This window comes from Mauremys mutica, chromosome 4, assembly GCF_020497125.1.
Source record: "Mauremys mutica isolate MM-2020 ecotype Southern chromosome 4, ASM2049712v1, whole genome shotgun sequence".
NCBI lineage: Eukaryota > Metazoa > Chordata > Testudines > Geoemydidae > Mauremys > Mauremys mutica.
In genome coordinates this window covers 28,744,625-28,762,860 of record NC_059075.1, presented here as the reverse complement: position 1 = coordinate 28,762,860, position 18,236 = coordinate 28,744,625, and the positions used below count along the sequence as shown (strand labels likewise).

General features: G+C 41.0%; 1 protein-coding gene across 2 annotated transcripts in view; it reads left to right on the top strand.

Moving 5' to 3' along the window:
* PPP4R4 (protein phosphatase 4 regulatory subunit 4) overlaps window positions 1–18,236 on the top strand; it is a 109,455-nt gene that overhangs the window by 26,083 nt on the left and 65,136 nt on the right. For both annotated transcript variants that reach the window (XM_045015336.1, XM_045015337.1), the window contains one exon: window positions 11,185–11,287. In XM_045015336.1, the coding sequence (XP_044871271.1) occupies window positions 11,185–11,287 (103 nt within the window). Of the gene's footprint in view, window positions 1–11,184; window positions 11,288–18,236 lie in introns of those variants that run through there.

The following is an 18,236-nucleotide window of genomic DNA, read 5'->3' as shown; positions in this document are numbered from 1 at the left end:
TTAAAAACATGTTCCAGAAACTTTGTAAAATTGTACTTAAATTTTCTGTTCTCTAATCTAGTTCACCCTAATTTTGAATGGTTTTAAAAAAAAGATTTGGATTTAGCTGTGAGCTGTTGAAACTGGCTAACATAACTGTGTTTGTGGACAACGTTTTTAAAGCAGGGAACACTAGTGCAGATGAGACACTTAATGAGACCTCCTGCCTTCTCCTGGAGCATTATGTATTTAAAAGTGATATGATAATTAGCCGTACAAGTGGGTTGTAATATTTTAAAGAATGCCATCCTTATTTCAGTTAGGGAAGTAGCCTAGTTATCTTAATAGATGTATTTTTTTAAAAAGCCCAAAATGTTGATGCACTTCTCAAGTTGGATGTTATTGTAAACTATAGTTTCATTCTTGGTAAAATTACAGTCTATATTCTTGAGATAAGGTAGAAAGAAAAAAAGAGGGAATGAGAGAGGAAGAGAAAAGGAGAAGAGTTGGATAGCCAACATGCAAAATCTTTATCATGTATGTTATTTTTCTGTATCTTATTTGTTAAACTATCTCTATTAGCGTTTAGACTAATTTGGCTCCAAAACAGTTTGCAGATGTCACTAAAACTGTCTGTTATTCTGAAGATTAATTGTCAACCTTTAATGTGATAACATTTTAGTTAATATTCTCTCTATACTCATGTTGTGGAATTTCAGTGTCCTTTGTATGTATTTCAATGTGATATTCTGAAAGATCAGAAGATGAAAAAAAATATATACAACTGAATATTGTAAAATAAAGTTTTAAATTACAATCAACATTCTTAAACCTGCTGCTGTGAGAGGGAAGTGACATGATGGACTCATAGAATCATAGAATATCAGGGTTGGAAGGGACCTCAGGAGGTCATCTAGTCCAAACCCCTGCTCAAAGCAGGACCAATCCCCAACTAAATCATCCCAGCCAGGGCTTTGTCAAGCCTGACCTTAAAAACCTCTAAGGAGGAGATTCCACGACCTCCCTAGGTAAACCATTCCAGTGCTTCACCACCCTCTCAGTGAAAAAGTTTTTCCTAATATCCAACTTAAATCTCCCCCACTGCAACTTGAGACCATTACTCCTTGTTCTGTCATCTGCTACCACTATGAACAGTCTAGATCCATCCTCTTTGGAACCCCCTTTCAGGTTGTTGAAAGCAGCCATCAAATCCCCCTTCATTCTTCTCTTCTGCAGACTAAACAATCCCAGTTCCCTCAGCCTCTCCTCATAAGTCATGTGCTCCAGCCCCCGAATCATTTTTGTTGCCCTCCTCTGGACTCTTTCCAATTTTTCCACATCCTTCTTGTAGTGTGGGGCCCAAAACTGGACACAGTACTCCAGATGAGGCCTCACCAATGTCGAATAGAGGGGAATGATCACATCCCTCGATCTGCTGGCAATGCCCCTACTTATACAGCCCAAAACACCGTTAGCCTTCTTGGCAACAAGGGCACACTGTCAACTCATATCCAGCTTCTCGTCCACTGTAACTCCTAGGTCCTTTTCTGCAGAACTGCTGCCTAGCCATTCGGTCCCTAGTCTGTAGCAGTGCATGGGATTCTTCTGTCCTAAGTGCAGGACTCTGCACTTGTCCTTGTTGAACCTCATCAGATTTCTTTTGGCCCAATCTTCTAATTTGTCTAGGTCCCTCTGTATCCTATCCCTACCCTCCAGCATATCTACCACTCCTCCCAGTTTAGTGTCATCTGCAAACTTGCTGAGGGTGCAGTCCACACCATCCTCCAGATCATTAATGAAGATATTGAACAAAACCGGCCCCAGGACCAACCCTTGGGGCACTCCACTTGATACCGGCTGCCAACTAGACATTGAGCCATTCATCACTACCCATTGAGCCCGACGATCTAGCCAGCTTTCTATCCACCTTATAGTCCATTCATCCAGTCCATACTTCTTTACCTTGCTGGCAAGAATACTGTGGGAGACCATATCAAAAGCTTTGCTAAAGTCAAGGAATAACAACACATCCACTGCTTTCCCCTTATCCACAGTGCCAGTTATCTCCTCATAGAAGGCAGTTAGGTTAGTCAGGCATGACTTGCCCTTGGTGAATCCATGCTGACTGTTCCTGATCACCTTCCTCTCCTCTAAGTGCTTCAGAATTGATTCCTTGAGGACCTGTTCCATGATTTTTCCAGGGACTGAGGTGAGACTGATTGGCTTGTAGTTCTCCGGATCCTCCTCCTTCCCTTTTTTAAAGATGGGCACTACATTAGCCTTTTTCCAGTCATCCAGGACCTCCCCCAATCGCCATGAATTTTCAAAGATAATGGTCAATGGCTCTCTAATCACATCTGCCAACTCCTTTAGCACCCTCGGATGCAGCACATATGGCCCCATGGACTTGTGCTCGTCCAGCTTTTCTAAATAGTCCTGAACCACTTCTTTCTCCACAGAGGGCTGGTCACCTCCTCCCCATGCTGTGCTGCCCAGTGCAGTAGTCTAGGAGCTGACTTTGTTGGTGAAGAGAGAGGCAAAAAAAGCATTGAGTACATTAGCTTTTTCCACATCCTCTGTCACTAGGTTGCTTCCCCCATTCAGTAAGGGTCCCACACTTTCCTTGATCTCCTTCTTGTTGCTAACATACCTGAAGAAACCCTTCTTGTTACTCTTAACATCCCTTGCTAGCTGCAACTCCAAGTGTGATTTGGCCTTCCTGATTTCGCTCCTGCATGCCTGAGCAATATTTTTATACTCCTCCCTGGTCATTTGTCCAATCTTCCACTTCTTGTAAGCTTCTTTTTTGTGTTTAAGATCAGCAAGGATTTCACTGTTAAGCCAAGCTGGTCGCCTGCCATATTTACTATTCTTTCTACACATTGGGATGGTTTGTTCCTGCAACCTCAATAAGGAGTCTTTAAAACACAGCCAGCTCTCCTGGACTCCTTTCCCCATCATGTTATTCTCCCAGGGGATCCTGCCCATCAGTTCCCTGCAGGAGTCAAAGTCTGCTTTTCTGAAGTCCAGGGTCTGTATTCTGCTGCTCTCCTTTCTTCCTTGTGTCAGGATCCTGAACTCGACCATCTAATTGTCACTGCCTCATAGACTTTAAGGTCAGAAGGGGCCATTATGATCTTCTAGTCTGACCTCCTGCACAACGCAGGCCACAGAATCTCACCCACTCACTCCTGTAACAAACCCCTGACCTATGTCTGAGCTATTGAAGTCCTCAACTTGTGGTTTAAAGACTTCAGGGTGCAGAGTATCCTCCAGCAAGTGACCTGTGCCCCACGCTGCAGAGGAAGGCGAAAACCCCCCAGGGCCTCTGCCAGTCTGTTTATAAGTATTGAAGACCTTCCAGGTTCCTATCCACTTTTGCTTCCCCTACTAATTCTTCCCTGTTTGTGAGCAGTAGGTTAAGAAGAGCTCTGCCCCTAGTTGGTTCCTCCAGCGCTTGCACCAGGAAATTGTCCCCTACACTTTCCAAAAACTTCCTGGATTGTCTGTGCATCGCTGTATTGCTCTCCCAGCAGATTTTAGGGTGATTGAAGTCTCCCATGCGAACCAGGGCCTGTGATCTAGTAACTTCTGTTAGTTGCTGGAAGAAAGCCTCACCCACCTCATCCCTCTGGTCTGGTGGTCTATAGCAGACTCCCACCACGACATCACCCTTATTGCTCACACTTCTAAACTTAATCCAGAGACTCTCAGGTTTTTCTGCAGTCAAGTCAAGTCAAGTCAAGCTGTATGCTGTTCTGATCTCAGGATTTGCTGGATCTCAACCCTGTGATCATTGCTTCAGGTCTTGCTGTCTCTGCCAATCAGAAGAAGAAATTTAAGCAATTTGTTAAAATATGAAATAATCATCTTTAACAGAAAAAGTCACCTATAGATTGTTACTATTGCAGCCATAACTCAACTTTATTTAATAATTTTGGATCTATATGTATCTCCATCCCCAACAAATCATAAAATCTTAGAAAATGCAGGGCTGTAATCTCCCATTGACTTTTCTGTTCCTCAGTATTACCCTCCCAAGAGTCACAGATCAAATCTAAGAGTCCCATGACCTGTCTCCCATACAAGAGATCAAAGGGAGCAAACCCTGTGAATTCTTGGGGTACACTATACGTGAACAGTAAATATGGGAGTAACACATCCCAGTCGCCCTCATGCCTGGAAACATTAATTTCAAGCAAGGTTTTTAGAGTTCCATTGAACCTTTCTACAAGTCCACTAGTTTCAGGGTGGTATAGTGTAGCTTTCAAATGCTTTACCCCCACAACTCCCATAACATCTCAAAAACTACAAATATAAAATTAGTACCATAGTCTGTTAAAATTTCGTTGAGAGAACCTACTTTGCTAAAGATAGTGAACAAAGCTGTGGCCATGGTCTCAGCTTCAAAGTTAGACAATGCTACACCTTAGGGTACCTAGTAGCAAAATCTACTACCACAAGAATATATTTCTTTGCATTCCTGGAAGGTTTAGTGAGAGGTCCAACAATATCTGCAGACACTCTGGCAAATGCCTCCCCTTTAATGGGTAAAGGCTGCAAGGATACTTTTCTAGGTCCCTTAAATCCTTTGCGCTTCTGACACAAGTCACAGCTCCTACAGTAGGCCCTCATTGTGTCATACATAAGTGGCCAATAGGAGTTTTGCTTCAACCTGTCACATGTTCTTTCTGTTCCCAAATGACCTCCAAAACGACATGTCATGGGCTAACTGGAGCAGATCTCTCCTATATACTTAGGGTATAACTATTTGCTGACACACTTCATTCGGAAGCCTCTTTTTCCCTAAATAATAGGGCTGTTGATTCATCACAGTAAACTCATGCGATTAACTCAAAAAATTAATTGCAAATAAAAATTAATTGCGATTAATCACAGTTTTAATTGCACTGTTAAATGTAATATCAACTGAAATGGATTAAATATTTTGACTGTTTTTCTACATTTTCATATATATTGTATTCTGTGTTGGAATTGAAATCAAAATATATTTTTTTTATTATAAATATTTGCACTGTAAAAATGATAAAAGAAATAGTATTTTTCAGTTCACCTCAGACAAGTGCTGTAGTGCATTGTCTTTGTCATGAAAGTGCAACTGACAAATGTAGATTTTTTTTTGTTACATAACTGCACTCAAAAACAAAACAGTCTAAAGCCTACAAGTCCACTCAGTCCGACTTCTTGTAGCCAACCGCTAAGACAAACAAGTTTGTTTACATTTACAGGAGATAATGCTGCCCTCTTCTTATTTACAGTGTCACCAGAAAGTGAGAACAGGCATTTGCATGGCACATTTGTAGCCAGCACTGCAAGGTATTCACATGCCAGATATGCTAAACATTCGTATGCCCCTTCATGCTGCGGCCACCATTCCAGAGGACATGCTTCCATGCTGATGATGCTCGTTTAAAAAAATAATGCATTAATTAAATTTGTGACTGGACTCCTTGAGGGAGAATTGTATGTTCCCTGCTCTGTTTTACCATTATTCTTCCATGTATTTCATGTTATAGCAGTCTTGGATGATGACCCAGCACATGTTCATTTTAAGAACACTTTCACTACAGATTTGACAAAACGCAAAGAAGGTACCAATGTGAGATTTCTAAAGATAGCAACAGCACTTGACCCAAGGTTTAAGAATCTGAAATGCCTTCCAAAAATCTGAGAGGGACGAGGTGTGAAGCATGCTTTCAGAAGTCTTAAAAGAGCAACACTCCGATGTGGAAACTACACAACCCAAACCACCAAAAAAGAAAATCAACCTTCTGCTGGTGGCATCTGACTCAGATAATGAAAATGAACATGTGTCAATCTGCACTGCTTTGGATTGTTATTGAGCAGAACCCGTCATCAGCATGGACACATGTCCTCTGGAATGGTGGTTGAAGCATGAAGGGACATATGAATTTTTAGTGCATCTGGCACGTAAATATCTTGTGAAGCCACCTACAACAGTGTCATGAGAACACCTGTTCTCACTTTCAGCTGACGTTGTAAACAAGAAGCGGGCAGTATTATTTCCTGCAAATGTAAACAAACTTGTTTGTCTGAGCAATTGTCTGAACAAGAAGTAGGACTGAGTGGACTTTGCAGGCTCTAACATTTAAATTATTTTAATTTTTGAAGGCAGTTATTTTTGTACAAAATTCTACATTTGTAAATTCAACTTTCATGATAAACAGATTGCACTACAGTACTTGTATTAGGTGAACTGAAAAATATTATTTCTTTTTATCATTTTTACAGTGCAAATATTTAATCAAAAACACAGACCCTCTCTGACATACGCAAGGCGTTCCGTTCCGGAATGCCTTGCGTAACTCGAATTTTGCATAAGTCGGAAACATATACCTGACCATTACACACACAAAAATAAATAAATAAATAAATAAAAAACCCAGACAAAAAACTCCCCACTCCTATTTCTAGTTTACGGAACTTTTTCCGTAAATGCGGATTTGCGTAAGTTGGGTTTGCGTAACCAGGGGGCATCTGTAAGAATATAAAGTGAACACTGTATACTTTGTATTCTGTGTTGTAATAGAAATCAATATATTTGAAAATGTAGAAAACATAAAAAATATTTAAATTAATGGTATTCTATTGTTTAACAGTGTGATTAATTGCATGATTAATCACAATTAATTTTTTTTATTGCTTGACAGCCCTACTAAATAACATTCCCTCTTTCACAAAAGATCTTCCCCGTCCTTCCCCAGTTAGGGGCATTATTCTGCTCATTAGCCCTGGCCTGCTTTAATGAAATATCACTCTGTTGAGCGACAATAAATTTCTTCTGAGTTTTACTTGAATCCAGAATTTCCTCTGGTGCATCCATTTTCCTGCAATGAGCCTTTTCCTCAGCAGTGCATCCCACTGTTACATGCACCTCCTATGCTCCTCCTTTTCCATCTCAGCAATCTTTTGCTTCTCCCTTAACTGAAGTTCTATCATTTCTTTTTCATGCTCAAGATGCTGCTTGTCTTTCACTGTTTGCATTCTGACTGCTTCTGCTGTAGCTGCATCTGGGGCAGGTGAAGACGGAGGCCCTGAGCAAATTTTTCAGTTCTTGATCTGTGGCTTTCTTCTTAAAGGATAACTCCTTTTGTGAGCACAAATCTTCAAGGGCTTTTCTGTCAAGATCCTATTATGTTCATGGCTCACTCATTGTAACTAATCTCTAACCCTTAAAACTCTCAATATCAAAATTAAATTTTGATTAGTATGAGGGTTCTGATCCAAACCCATTTAATCTGTGGTAATATGTGTCCTAACCAGACTACACCAAATGTGTCTGGGTGACTGCATGAGCCACACTGAGAATGCCACACTCAGGGAAGACTACAAGGAGTAGGGCAGGCAATGCCCCAAACTGGTTGTTCATTCTATAATTAGGAACATCAAGCCAGTAACAAATCTGTAGTACCATACTGGTTAACAAGAAGCCAAACTCAGTCCCCTTCAGGCATTCCAGCCCTTGGCTCCCATCTAGACAACCAAGTCTAATATAGTGAGGGGTTTCTGAAAACTCTGTTCACCATACTTAAATTTATACCTATCCCAAAGTATTGGACACTTACCCTCAGGTCAATATGAATTTCAGATCTTACCCAAATATCACACTGTCAGCCAATCCTTAGTAAACTAACTAAAAATTATTAATAAAGGAACAGAAGAGAGTTATTAATGGCTAAGAAATCATATACATACAAGTGATTTTCAGTGTTCATATAGCAGTGATGTTATATATGCTGGCTTGCAAAAGTTTCTTTGAAATTATTTCAACAGGTCAAAATCCAAAAGCAGCTATATGTAAAGTGTATTAAAGTCTTTCCATACTATTTTCCAGGGTATTCAAAATAAATATTTGGAAGATCTCAGACCAAAGCTTAAACTTTCCCTGTTCAAAGTTCAGCAGACTCTAGAGATGCAGGATGAGGCCCGAGGTTCCTTTTTTTTATAGCTGAAGCTGAAGCATGCTGGCAAGCTGAGAGGCAACTTCACTTGTGGACTGGGAAGAAAAGCATATGCTGATAATCTGTGATCTTTATTCAATGGCCATTCAAAGATAATGCCCTTTGCAAGAGCCATTTAAACTACTTAAATAGTTTACAGATGTTTCATAATCATAAGTTTCAAAGAGACATGACAATAACATTATTACTTCCAAAGCTTCACTTAAATGTTAATATCCCTCTTGATATAGGGACAATTGAGTATAGTAATAATAGTATTACAAGACATGAAAAAGAATTAGCATCTACAAGCTAATTTGGTTTCTTCTAACCAGGGCCGCCCAGAGGATTCCGGGGGCCCAGGGTCTTCGGTGGCGGGGGGCCCTTCCGTTCCGGGACCCGCCGCCGAAGTGCCCCGAAGACCCGCGGCGGGAGCCCCCCACCACCGAAGTGCAGCCCGGTCTTCGGCGGTAATTCGGCGGGGGGGGAGGGTCCCCGCCGCGGGTCTTCGGGGCACTTCGGCGGCGGGTGCCGGAACGGAAGGGGCCCCCCGCCGCCGAAGACCGGGCTGCACTTCGGCGGCGGGTCCCGCTTCCCCCCCGCCCCGGCCCCAGCCTCTTACCCCCAGCTCCCTCCTCACCCGGAGTCTCAGCGCCTCGCCGGAACAGCCGCAGCGTGTGGCCGGCGGGGCCTGAGCTCCGTCCCGCTCAGAGCCGCGTGGGGAGCGGGGCGGGGCTGGGAGCTCCGGGCTGAGCGGAGGGAGCTGAGCTCAGCCCGGAGCGCCCAGCCCCGCCCCCTGACCATGCGGTTCTGAGCGGGGCGGGGCTCAGGGGCCCCGGCGGAGACTCGGCGCTTGATGCGCTGAGGCTCCAGGAGAGGGGCGGAGGCGGGAGCCTCCGCTGTTCTCTTGGGGGCCCCTGCGGAGCCCGGGGCCCGGGGCAAATTGCCCCCTTTGCCCCCCCCCTCTGGGCGGCCCTGCTTCTAACAGGACATAGGTAAACCACAGACAAATATACTTAGCAAGTATGTTTTGATCCTTATCAATACAAAGTGAACAAGTTGGGGATTGCTAGCCTAATTAAGATTTCTTTGATAACCATACAAGTGGATTGTCTTGATTACAATTGCAATGCCTCTTGTTAAGCTGTTCTAGATCAGACACTGGTTGACTAGTCTGCCAGTATCACAAATGTATTTGAGTTGCTGGGCACTAACAAATTAATTCTGATGATCAGCTAATTCCTTCTTGAATGTTTCTACTGATGCACCATACCGTTTTCTATGCACAGAAAAAGGAAAATCTTTCCTGTAACATGTTCCAGTGTTTCAATGTAGACATTCTAGACTCCATTGAATATAACCACAATAATTACATTTGTTTCCAGCTTATTGTAGAAACTTTTATCAGGTAGATATCTGTTTTTAAAGGCATTGTGGTATTCATTTAACAGAATAGAGTTAAATTGGATTAGTTATCTGTAGCTGAATATAGCAACTAATTTATATTTGTTCCTCAAAAAGGTTAAATGTTGATAGGTGAAATTAGAAATTATAGTGGAACTCTTGAAGATCTTTTCAGCTCTAACTGCTGCAATAATAGTTTGACTCTTAACTTCAGTACTCTATGGAACTTTTGGAACCACTTAGAAACAAAACTGTAAATTCAAGCCAAAACAAAAAGTTTATTAAGATCATTGTATTTGCTAAATGGTTGCTTGTTTAATCCAGCTCATGTTTTTAAATAAAAAAAACTTTTACCTGTATCAGAATGATCATCTGGACAGGGTATGGTATATAGAAGTATTTTAGGTAATTAAGACTTTGTATGAATTACTTTTTAAAAATATTTATTCATATTATGAATTAAATGATAATGCATTGCAAATGAATTGTTGTCGTGCCCCAAGGCAGCTGCTTGTGTGCTTTGTGTGCCTATGTATGATTGGGCTTTTTAGCCACTTAAAACAAGTTTTGATTTGTTCAGCATAACAGGTTATAAAACTTTGAAGTAGCAATGGTTAGTATGAGTTACAGCTTTTAATTTGGTGGTTGTCATTAGATGCCCAGGTGTTCCTTGTTCTTTCTCGTATGGGAGATTCCATCATTTTAGGAGTCTCTTTCAACAACTCATGCTCCTGCTGGATAGTTCTTGTATTTCCATCCCATGCCCTTCCTTCACTGTTTCTTTGTCCCAATCTCCACTCTTGGATCTTCTGTAATTTCTTTTCCCCCTTTCCTACCCGCGTGTGTCTCATAAGGGTAACTTTTCCAACTGCAAGAGATAAAAGTATACTCTAACCTAGTTTTCCCTGTGGTGGTGACATCTGTTTAATCCTGGCTGGTAGTATGGAAATGAATCTGATATTTTTAAACACAAAATAATAAGTTTATGTCAGAATATAAAGATTTTAGTTTAGTTTCCATACTTAATATTTTTCACTATCCTAACTTTCCCCTCCTCCCAATCTCTGCTGCTGTCTTTCCTGCTTATCTATGACATCTTAAGAAAGGAACATGTTATTTCAGCTGTTCTACTAAGGTGCATTGTCTTCCTTTTTATGAAAGCTGTGAGCTTGAGGTCAGCTCATGTTACACAATTTTAAATGTATGTATTTTTGTAAGGTCTTATCAAGATATCCAAGGAAAAAATGTGACTGTGCAGACAGCGGTCAAATGTACTGACTGTCTTGCTAGTGTACTGATGATGTATAATGGTGAAAAGAGAAAGCTGCAGTTTGATTAAGAGAGATATCTTAATATCTAGTATTTATAATGATACTACATTATATCTAGAGTAAAGTTATCATCTGTCTGCTTTATCATCTGCGTTCTGTTATGCTAACAAGCCACTTAAAGAAATCTCCGTTAGGGTGACGCCTTGACTTTCCAGTGTGAAATAATTTTTCTTTTAAATTATTTATATTTTTTCTAGATATATATGCTTAGAACATTTCACATTAGAAACAGCATATTTGTGATTTTATGTTTATCATGAAAGTTATTCTTTACATTATTTTAATGTAGTTTTGTTGTGTGTAACTTATCTTCAACTATCTTCTTAAAACTAAAAAATACCTTCTTCAGGATATCTATATCTATATATATCTATATATAGATATATATAAAATAGTTGTTATATGAGTAGTCATTGTCCTCACTATGAAATCTGTGACCTGAGGACAGCTTGTAGTATAATACTTAAAATGTGTGTGTTTTTTGTAAGTTCTGGTCAAGACATCCAAGGAACAAGTGTGGTTGCAAATCTTCCAGTCCTGATGCAACAGAATCCTGCAGAGACACTTCGGAGGGTTTTGCCAAAAATCAGAGTAAGTTACTAAATGTGAAGTTATGAATATACCCTTTTTCCTAATAATATATTGCAATAAAGTCAACAAGAGAAACAACTGCTTTTGGAGGTATGATTTAAAGATCATGTTGTATCAATATTAATTAGAAGGGGATGTTCCTTATTGATCTTCCACACCAATTCATTGTATACATGGAACATGTATTTCAATGGTTAATTATCACAATTAGTATATTTTTTCCAGAAAGATGTTCTGCATTCTTCTGTAAAAATCTTGGTACTATAAAGTTTACCATTCTCTGCCAGCCTATGGAGAAATCTTTAGCCAGTCAGTCTTAATGGTACAAATTGGCAGGCATCATTTCCTCAGCCTCATTCCATCTTCTGTGAGAGAAACATTGAGGTTTTTATGCTACCATCCAGAATTATATATTTTGCGTTTAGTTTTCCATGGTGTATGTGATGCCCACAAAAGTTTAATCAGCTATTACTAGTTGTTTGGTGAATTCCCTGTGTGCATGGTCGTCAACCAATATGGGTATTTCTTAATGGGCAAAAAAGGTGTTTGTTAGTTCAATTGAGTTAGCTTAACATGTTTGAGACGCTCCATTAAGGTGTGGGTTAACACATTTGTAGCCATGTATGGCTACAACACAGCCAGGTTCCATGGCTTCAAATGCATTGGTCTGCATTTTGCTGCTCTTTTCAATCGAGTTAAAGTAACTCAGTTGAACTAACACTATTAAACAACACATCATTTTTGCCCATCAAGAGAGGGCCTAAGAATTTATTTTGAATGATGGGATGTTTCTGGTGTTTCATTGGTTCAGTGTGTTGTCATTCAGCTGAAGTTGTAGAGTACGTCAGAACTTTAATTCAATTTCACAAAAAGCAAAGAACAAATATGTTTTAGTAGTCAGAGCTTTCAGATTAGCCTCTGGTCTTTTAAATGCTGTTCCTTCAAACATATTTCCATCTGTTTTTGTTGCTGCATTTTTCTGCATTATTTGCTTTATTTATTTATTTTTAAAGTCCAACAATAACTAGTGGCTGCTCATCGCTATTTAGACTTTGTGATAAGTAATACTTAAATTGGACTACTGCTGCCTCTGACTCAAAGGAAATACTCAGATCAAAGGGAACTGATTGCTAGCAATAAATAAGTTCTTGCAACAACCTAAGACCAGCAGTGCTGATAGTTTGTTAGTCCTGTAAAGAATGCAATAGATAACAATATTACTGACTCAGCTCTTTCAAAGATCTCAGGCTCTCTCAAGCTCTTGCTGATGTAACCCTTCTGCCCGTCTGAGTTGGCAGCAACAAGGGCCGGGTTCAGTATCTAGGGGTTCCGTTTCAATAACACAGTGCAAAACGAGCTCGAGCCCCCACCCAGTGACCTGGGACAATTACATACCACCCCCCGGGTGCCTCTAAGAGGCAATACAAGCACGGAGTCTGAGTGTAGCAAAATCCTTTTAATAAAGGAGGGAAACCGTACGGCATTATGTTGGGGAAACAACACAAACAGGATTCATAACACAAACCATGAGCAAAAGACCCACCCCCAAGTAAGTTTGGCAGTGTACTTTTCCCCTCAGGGTCTTAAGTCCAGCAACCCCAGAATCACTCAAAAGTCCAACAGCCCAAAAGCCTCTGTCCCTGGTCAGGGCAGTCCCAGAGGTCAAAAGTTTATCTGCAGAGTTTTACCTCCCAGCCTGGGGGAGCACGGGGGTGCGAAGGGGCACCTTATGTGGTCCAAGGCCAACTGCCCTGCCCCTCCGTGGGGTTCTGCTGCAGCCTTCACCGCAAGCCACTCTGCCAGCCACTCTGCTCCACCAGCTGTCCTGTGAACCACTCCAGCTGTTCCGTGAACTGCTCTACTCCGCCAGCCGCTCCACTCCACCAGCCGCCCCATGAGCCGCTCCAGCCATCCTGCAAACTGCTCCACTCTGCCAGCCGCTCAGCAACATATCCTCAGCCCCTTGCCCCCCTCCGACACTCAGTGATTTCAGCTTGTAGTAGGGGAGCCTCAGTGCTAGTGCACCATTGGCCCAAAGTGAATTCAGCTCAGCAGCCTGTAACTAGACTCCTAATGGAATCAAAATTAGCTCTGATGTTCCACAGTGGAGAGAGAAGGAGGAGGTCGTGGTGCAATTAGTGTTTCAGGCCCTCAAAAGGAGTCCATACCATCAAGTACAAATGCCTGTCCCCAGCCTCTCTCAATTCACTGGGTTTTGGAACCCATGTCCCTTGTCTAGCAAGTGCTACTTAGTTAATGGCAAGTCCCTCTGTCATAAAACAGTTCCACTGTCCTTGATTCACATAATCAGGGTAACATTTTATTCTTCCTGCCCCAATAACAGAGAAATTGGGGATCCCACAGCAGCCCAAGTGACCATTTGGGCTGCTGTGGGCACATGCTGGGCAGGGCGGATGTGCCTATGCAAACAAGATCAGCCCCTGAAGTTCGTTTCCACAGCTCACCACAGTTCACCAGCAGATATCAGGATAGAGCTCATCCTGACTCTGCTTACATCGAAATAAAGGTAGGAGGAGTTTCAACTTGCTCAGTCTGAAACATGTTTTGAACCTGTTTTAACATGGCCTAAACAGTCTCTCCTCCGATAGATTTTTTTTAACTTAAATAATCTGTTAGTATGCACAGTATTTAGTATCTGTTCTTTAACAAGGGTATTTCAGAGCTCCTTCTAAGAGTCTGTTATAACTAAATCCCAGTATAAGTTGTACTCCTATGTCTGTGAAGATAAGGATCCCACTCTAAGAAAAGTGAATGTATCAGAAGAGGAAAAAGCTGATGATTCACCTAGAATTTTCACATCACAAAATGTGTTGTTTCAGTTCATGATGATTTGAAAATGTTTAAGATCAGTTACGAACCTAGAGGTTGATCTGTCCTTCACTTACCTGTTTCCGGTGTTTACCTGATGGTTAAGGCAGTGAAGAACATTGACAGAACGTGAGAGAAACTAGACCACAGGTCACCTTTGTCTAGGTCCATTGTACAGCCTTTCACTAAAAAGCAGTCTGAATTGGTCTATAATTAGTAGGGTGGTTATGTCTGTACTGGACATAAAGAAATGCAATGCTAACTTAAAGACTGCTGCTTGAAAATTTAGTTCTGAAGAGCTGATTTGTGGCATATTTAGTGATTTTGAGGACAGCTTCATTTTCAACATCATTGCAACAGCTCTTTTTCAATGTGTATAATTTAATGCTTGAGTAAGGTGCCAGACTGAAAGTCGTGGAGACTGAAGTGCTATATCCATGGAGTGCCTTGGTGCCTGGGGATTAGAAATTAAGTTTCTGCCAGTTTCTTTGACAATATGACTCATCCATCCGTGGTTTGAAGGGGACCATGTGTAGAAATGAAGTTTCTCCTTGAAATCTTTGGTTTTAGCTGAATCTGCCAACATATGCGTCATTTTGATGGTGATCTTCATGATATGGACAACTGTCTTCTAAGGAATGGATTGATATCACTTATTTCAGACTGTTGGATACAAATTTGGCTCGTTACTGACCTGAGCTGTATTTGAATCACTGACCTCCAGTAGATATGAAAAGTTTCATGTTCCATTAAGAACATTCTGAGCAATCCAATCCCAGAAACCTTTAGAAATGAGGTGAAAAAAATGATTGTAACAGTTGCAAACTATTTTCTTTCTTGAATTTTTCCTTATATTCTCAGTGAGAGGGGTAAGGTAGTGGGCAATATAGAAAGAGTGGCATGGCTGAGGCTCACAGGTTTTCTTATATTTTCATGATAGTTTTTTCTGTACAACAAGGATGTATTAAAAAGGGTTGATGTCACAAGTTGACTCTGACCCTTTAAGAGGGAGCAGGGCCAGTGCACCTGTGCTTCAACAGCTCATTCCATCTGGGTTTAAAGAGGGCACCTGGACCCAGTAGGGGGAGACTCAGTGAGAGAGAGACTTGGTGAGTCAGGACTGCCTGAGAGCAGAAACTGGAGAAGCTAGGAAATGGGTAAGTGAGAGCTTCTTGGGAAAGACAGTTTGTAGAGAGTGGAAATCTCTGTAGGCCTTTCTTGGGAGGATGGAGGAATTGGCTAGGGTGAGAGCAGGGAGGATAGTTTGGTGACTGTTCTGGGCTAGAAGGGCTAATACTTGGAGGCTGAGAGCTAGGAGCCACCAAAAGGGGCTAGCCTGCTGACCTTCCTTAGTCAGAGAGACAGTGATGGGAGGCTGAAAAGGGCTGAGGGCTAGTAGAACAGCAGAGGGGCTAGTTTTAGTACCTTCCTAAGCTGAATAGTCAGTACAGGGAGGTGGAACTGACTTGATAGACTGTGATTTAGACAGAAGAATCATGGGGTTGATCACCCTCAGGATGATGGCCTGGAGGTGTGGGACCCTGGAACAAGGGCAGAAGGAAACTGGAAACAGTACTATGAACTCACTAGCAAGGAGCTTGGAAAATCACTGTACGTTTCTATGTTTTATTATGGGAATTGGGAGAATGGTTTTTACTGTGAGGGTTCTATGTATTATTGTATGTGTATCTCAGTAAATTATACCAAAGATGGGATTTTGAGTGGAGACTGGGAAAAACTGTTCTTTTTATGGCTGGACCTAGGAGAAACTGAGGTAGGTGCATGGGTCATGCCATGGACTACTATAGAAGGGTGCTCCAAACAGGGCTGCCTTCTTATAATCGGTTTCTATTCTAGAACATCTGACCAGTTCAAAATAGGATTTTTTCCCTCTAGAGATGACTGGATATTAGCAAAATGGTCCTTCATTTCTTTTTTTCAACAATATATATTTGTATTTCACTCCTCTCATTATTTTATTTTTGCAGAGACTAGCTATTTATACTAACATACTATGTTTATAGCCTTCCCTTCAGCTTTATCTGGTTTTCAGTCCACCTGTTTTATACTTGGGCCTGATCTACACTTGGGGGAGGGGGAGGAATTGATCTAAGATAAGCAACTTCAGCTATGAGAATAGCGTAGCTGAAGTCGACGTATCTTAGATCAACTTAGATTGACTTACTTCGTGTCCTCACGGGATCGACAGCCGCTGCTCCCCCCGTCGACTCTGCTTCCGCCTCTCACCCTAGTGGAGTTCCGGAGTCGACGGGGAGCGCGTTCAGGGATCAATGTATCGCGTCTAAACGAGATGTGATACATCGATCCCCGATAGATCGATCACTACCCACTAATCCAGCGGGTAGTGTAGACATACCCTTAATGTGTTAACAAAAGTATTCCAGGAAAACATAGACCAGGGAGCAAGACAGTACTCATAACAAATTACTCTCTCATATTCTATAATAATAATAATAGGAGATATACCAATCTCCTTGAACTGGAAGGGACCTTGAAAGGTCATTGAGTCCAGCCCCCTGCCTTCACTAGCAGGACCAATTTTTGCCCCAGATCCCTAAGTGGCCCCCTCAAGGATTGAACTCACAACCCTGGGTTTAGCAGGCCAATGCTCAAACCACTGAGCTATCCCTCCCCCCTAATTCTATCAAATTGCTCAAGGAAATAGTCTCATAGTGTGTCCTCTTTTTTCCAGTCTACTAAAATAAGAGGCTGTTTGAGAGACAATACAATATTTGTTAGAAATTAAAGCAATTTCATTTTGAATCTGTGACGCACCTATTCCATCTAGTTCATTACGAGCTGTTGGATTAAAAGTGCAAGAACAAATATATCAGCAAGCCTCCTGCTCTGTAGTATATGCAATCCAGCAATGTGATTACTTGGAAGGTATTATGCTCTAGGGTACTTAAATGCATGTTTCAGTACACCCTTGTAATCAGAAGTGCCTTTGGTGCCATATTGCAGAGATGCATTTATTATATTGAGCGTCATGGGTCAACTTGGTCTTGTCTTCATGGGCTTTTATAAAAGAGCTGTTTTTCTCTTCTTTGATCTGAACAAATGGTCACAGAACAAGAGGAGTTCAGAACTGAGAAATAAAATGAACTGACACATTGTTTAAAAAACAGCTGAGTCAATTCCATTATCAGATTCAGTGATGTTAAGGCCAGTTCAATAGACCTTTTTTATAAAAATATGCAAATAGCTTTGGGAAAACACAAACGAAGTGGCTTGAGGATACAAAATTATTAAAAATTCATTAACTTTAACTCTAGTTTTTCCCCTTTCTAAACTAACTTGCTGACTTGAAGAATTTCTGGAATTTGCTGCTTAAAATACTGAATCCAATTACATCTGAGATGTTCTTGATGCTATGATATGCTTTGGTAGAGAGAGACTTCTTGAAATGAAGGTGCACTAAAAATCAGCAACTTAGATTTATTTTTTTTCTTAAATTGTGTGACACTTGAAAGTTGAGATTCTCACTTCCAGAAAGGCCATTTTCTACATTAAATATTGCTGGCCTGTTGGTTGCTGGTACTACTTCTATTGCTTTTTATATACTTACTTTCTGGCAATATATAGCAAAAAGGAGATTTTGTTCTTATAAATGTAGGGGTCATAGTGGATAAGCAATTATTGTGAGCTCCCAATGCAGTGCTGTGGTGAAAATGGCTAATGTGATCTTTGGATGTATAAAGGGGAGTAGTGATTGTACCTCTGTATATGGCATTTGGTAAGATTGATAATAGAACACTGCATACAGTTCTGGTGTCTGCATTTTTAGGAGTATGTTTAAAAATTTGGAGAGGGTTCAGAAAAGAGCTACAACAATGATTCAAGGGCTGGAGAAAATGCCTTTACAGTGAGAGACTTAAAGTACTCAGTCTGTTCAATTTATCAAAAAGAGGTTTGAGAAGTGACTTGGTTACAGTGTATAAATACCTTCACAGGGAGAAAATACTGGGCTCTAGCAGAGAAAGGCATAACAAGAACCAATGTCTGGAAGCCAAAACCAGACATATTCAAATTTGAAATTAGTCTCAAATTATTAATAGTGAGGGTGATTAACCACTACAACAAACTATTAAAGAAAGTG